Genomic DNA, 4952 nt, shown 5'->3' on the forward strand with positions numbered 1-4952 from the left:
GCCAACTTTTTCACTCTCCACTTTCACTTTCATCAAGAGGCTTTTAAGTTCCTCTTCACTTTCTGCCATAAGGGTGGTGTCATCTGCATATCTGAGGTTATTGATATTTCTCCCGGCAATCTTGATTCCAGCTTGTGCTCCTTGTACAGATATTATTACCCCACTCAAAGATGACAAATACATTTCACTTTGCATGCCAATTCCAGTAGATTTTTAATGACCACCTGGAGAAGGATTCTGAGGGCCAGTGGAAGTTCAATGGGAAAATGCTGTGATTAATTAATTCTGTGCCACCATAGGCAAAGAAGGGGATGGTGAGAGATGAGTTGCAGATATTTGGGATCCCTCCTTGCAACCCATTTACCTTGCCATGCCCTTAACACACTGTGAGGTCTCCTACGCCAGAGAAACTTCTCTGGGTGTGGAGCTCATCACTTAGTTCTTGAATCTTGAATTTTCCCACTCAGTTTACAAAAGGAAAAGAAAAGTCAGCTGACCTGAGACTCCAGCCCTAGAACTCTCAGAGGCAAAGAATTTGGAATTTAAATCAATATCCTCAACATTAACCTTTCATACTTTCTTTCACGTTCCCCAGCTTCCATGGCTCCTTCAAGAAAGCGTGACATCACCGCAGGAGCAATGAGAGCTCTGATTGCGGGGACCATCGCCTGCTTCCTGACAGCCTGCATCGCAGGTATTATATTGTGTTGTTTGTGTCCTGTCTCCCTGCACTCACAGGATGGCAACATTGGGGGGACAGTGCCCACCACTTACATACACACCATATGTTGCTGTAGAGAGCTGAGAGGCAGAGCTGCTCTTAAGCATACTGTGATGTGAAATGTGTGGAGCATGGTGGAGAAGTCAAGAATAGAAGAAGAGTTCGGTGACATCATTAATTAAATAAATGGCACTCTGTTCCACTTCTAGGCATGCTTACCAACACTCCTGTAGACATCAACTGCCACCACATTTTGGAGAATGCCTTCAACTCCGGCTTAGTCAGAAATACAACCAACGTCGTATCTTGTTGCCAGGGTCTACTGAGCAGGTATTGTACTTTTGATGATAACTTCTTTATAGTCATCATTAATAATAAAAATACCGTCCACTTATTATAACTTCATAACTCTTCATAACCCTGCGTGGCAGTTCTAACCACCTTTCATCTTTTTATTTATTTATGACTATACTGGTTCTTTGTTGCTGAGTGTGGGCTTTCTCCAGGTGCAGCCAGCAGGGGCTACTCTTTGTTGTGGCATTGTGGTGCATGGGCTCCTCACTGCAGTGACTTCTCACTGTGGATCATAGGTTTTAGGTACCTAGGCTTCTGTAGTTGAGGCACACTAGATTCTAGAGTGCAGGCTCAGTGGTTGTGGCACACAGGCTTAGTTGCTCCACAGCATGTGGAATCTTCCTGGACTAGGGACCGAACCCATGTCCCTTACATTGGTAGGTGGATTCTAAACCACTGGACCACCAGGGGATCCCAAAACACTTCCATCTTGACTTTTCTCAACTAAGACTAGAAACCATAACACTAACCAATGCTGCTCAAACATTTTAATATGCCCCCAGCTGTGTATTAGGCACGGTATGAATTAGCTCAGTTAAACCTTGCAACCACTGTATAAGTTGGGCACTATTGCTTTTTTAAGCATTAGATAAAATCAGGGCTTGGAGAAACTATGTCACTTACTGAAGCAAAATGAGTGCAAGCAAGAGTAAGATAGAAGGAGCCAAGAAAATTTGAGTCTTTCTGCCCAGACCCTTATCTAAGACCCTAGTACTAGTTACTAGGTATTGCCTCCCTTTCAAAAGTATCGAGCAATGCAGACTACCCTGACAGCATGCTGGTGATGAGCCTCTGTGGATGAGGGGCCATCAGTGACTCATGCCAGCCCTCCAATCTTGTACAGTTTCTATCTTCAAAATCAGTATCACCACTCCATCTGCCCTTCTTAAGGTGCAAGTTTTGGGGGTTTTTTAAAATATAATTTTATTTATTTATTTTTGGCTGTGCTGGACTTTGGCTGTGGCATGGGTCTTTCTCTAGTTGCAGTGAGCAGGGGTGACTCTCCGGTTGCAGTGCATGGGCTTCTCATTTCAGTGGCCTCTCTTCTTGCAGAGCATCAACTCTAGGGCACGTGGGCTTCAGTAGTTGAGGCTCCCAGGCTCTAGAGCTCAGATTCAGTAGCTGTGGTGTATGGGGTTAGCTGGTCCGCAGCACGTAGGATTCTCCGAGCCCAGGGATCAAACCTATGTCTCCTGCATTGGCGGGAGGATTCCTTTCCACTGAGCCACCAGGGAAGCCCCATGTGCAAGTGTTTTATAAAGATTGATTCTATCTTTTATTTGTTTACTCTGGAGGAAATAAGGGGAGTCTTTCAGGCCAAACAGGGTTTAAGAGCCAAAACTACTTTATCCTTAACCCACCCTAACAAGAATGTTAGGCTTCCCTGGTAGCTCAGATGGTAAAGAATCTGCCTGCAATGTGGCAGACCCAGGTTCAATCCCTGGGTTGGAAAGATTTCCTGGAAAAGGGTATCGCAATTCACTCCAGTATTCATGCCTGCAGAACTGCATAGACAGAGGAGCCTGGTGGGCTACAGTCCATAGGATTACAGAGTCAGACACCACTGAGTGATGAACACTAACACTAACTGGAATGTGAGGGAAGAAATAGGCTTCCTACCCTGTGCTATGTCTCATGTGTCATCTTCTGTTCATCTTCTATTTCTGTCTTTGAAGTCTCAACTAACTGTTTTATTCTCCTTTGCTCCAGCGCTGTTGTCAAGGGTCCTGGTGAGGTCATCCCAACCGGAAACCATAGCCTATATTCTTTGAAGAACTGCTGCAACTTGTTGAATACACCAACACTGAACTGCAGTTGGATTCCTAACGTACTTTGAGTCCAGCCACTCCTCCAACAGAACTCTTAAGTACAGGTGCTGAATTTTCTGCTTTGAGGAGAGTGGGGAGAAACAAGCTATTTCCACAGATCAATACTTCTGTCATGGAGTTTCAACTTTAAAGAAGAAAACCAGGAGTGAATGCTTCAGGTCTATAGCATCTTCTTCCTCCCCTTTCTTCTCCTCCCCACTACTGAGAATTACTTATTTTGGTGTCCCAAAGTGACATGTTGGAGACAATGCAAAGATGCTTTTTAGTGAAATGTTCATCACCAATGATCTTAATGGCATAAAGACCACATTATATGAGGAAACACAAATACTAATGACTGGATTAAATGGGCTTCACCCAAAAGAAAGAATATGAGAAAGGTTTTGGAATACCTTAAGTAATTTATTTGTGTTTTCATTTTTGTCCAGACACAAGAGTAATTTTTTAAATCCATGTGTAAATAGTTGATTTGTATGTGTTGTGTGTGTATGTGTAGTGGTGATGAAGTGGGAACATAAATGGTATTTGCATGTCCTTTCCCTCTGTTCTATATGTTCTGGTGTCAGCCTTCATAAAAGCCTATGGCACAGTATGTAAGAGATGCCAGTTATTCATATGTTGGTTCTCCTCTGTTTACTATGACTATTATTTTTCTCTCTCACTCTTTTTTCTCTTTTTAACTCTTTGCATTTCTCTACTCTGTTTTATTCCTGAGAGTTAAAGTCTCCCCCTTTTCAAATTCAAAAATTAATATTCATTTTTAATAAAAAGTGGCAATATTACACATATACCCCTTTCTCTCCATCCTATTCACTCCAGTCTCTTTCCAGTACCACACTCGGAAATTATTGTTAATGGGCTAGTACTGAGGGAGGAAGATATTATTTCTAAGTCATGTGATGAGAATAGATAGTAAGGGGGTAAGGATCAGGCAAATGACCTGGTGAGCACTTGAGGCTTGCTGCCTCCAGAAATCTTATCAATACTGTGTGAACTTTGTGAGTGGTGCTGGGCTAGGTGGAAGTTTCCCTTTTCCCAGTAAAGCTATTCAGTCGAAGGTTTTGGTAGACAGTGATGACTTCACTCTTCTTTGGCAGATGTAGATACTAGAGAGCTATTTATTCCTCATAGTATATCCTCCACCCACCCGTAGTCTTCTGAAATGGCAAAGATGGAGTGTCTTTGTGTTTCCTGTGTGTTTCCTTGGCTGTCGCCCAAGGTCACCCAGCGCTGTTTTGCACTCACCCAGCATAGAAAGTTGCTGTCAGTCTATGCACCCTGACCTTGTTTCAAGCCAAGGCTGTGAAATGAAGAATTTTGCATTCTGTCTTATCTGTGCCTGGAATGCGAAGTCTCCACCCTTCTTTCTGAGTCTATCTTCACACTGATACAGTTTTCATTAACCTGAAAGTCCTTTTTCAAATACAGTATTGTGAGTCCAGATATGAATGTTTCCTAATCTCAATAAAGAGGGACATTTACTGCTTCTTCTTCTCCTTATTATTTTCCACTGATTTGCAAACAGAGAAGGGGTCAGAAGTGGCATTTCTCTCTCCAATCCAGAAGCTGTGGTTACAAACAAATTCTCTGACACCACAGAAGCCTTAGGGTCACAGCTAAGAATAGATTGGAGTCATGAAATATGGAAATTTTTCTTGATTTTTCTTTCCATTGATAAAATCAGCACATCCAAGCAGTTAGGTCTGAGTGAGGTCTCTGTAACTATACAGATTATTAACATGCATTCATTTTGCAAATACTAATTTGCAAATACCTAATTGTTCTCGTGTTTCTATAGTTTAATTAAGCTGGTAGGCCATTGTGAAGAGCTTAAGACATGCACCTGCCCAATGAGGCTGACTTCCAATTACAGAACAATTCCAAAATCAGGAATGATTATAAAGAAGGTATTAAAGGACAACAGTGTTCCAGGAAGGATTAAACTACAATGAATGTACTGGAGCAGGGGAAGCAGAAGCAATCATTCACATTTTCAACAGGCAGGAGCACAGGATTAAAGAAGACATGCTTGGTACAGGCGCACCATA

At 42.4% G+C, this 4952-nt stretch overlaps 1 protein-coding gene across 3 annotated transcripts in view; it reads left to right on the top strand.

The window, feature by feature from the left end:
- The window catches only part of SLC28A3 (solute carrier family 28 (concentrative nucleoside transporter), member 3), a 77524-nt gene extending 73134 nt beyond the window's left edge, over window positions 1-4390 (top strand). For all 3 annotated transcript variants that reach the window (XM_010840051.1, XM_010840052.1, XM_010840049.1), the window contains 3 exons: window positions 596-694; window positions 931-1051; window positions 2786-4390. In XM_010840051.1, the coding sequence (XP_010838353.1) occupies window positions 596-694; window positions 931-1051; window positions 2786-2912 (347 nt within the window). In that variant the 3' untranslated portion in view covers window positions 2913-4390. The remainder of the gene's footprint in view (window positions 1-595; window positions 695-930; window positions 1052-2785) is intronic.
- Window positions 4391-4952: the final 562 nt, after the last annotated feature.

This window comes from Bison bison, unplaced genomic scaffold (assembly GCF_000754665.1).
Source record: "Bison bison bison isolate TAMUID 2011002044 unplaced genomic scaffold, Bison_UMD1.0 scf7180017864141, whole genome shotgun sequence".
NCBI classification, from domain to species: Eukaryota; Metazoa; Chordata; class Mammalia; order Artiodactyla; family Bovidae; genus Bison; species Bison bison.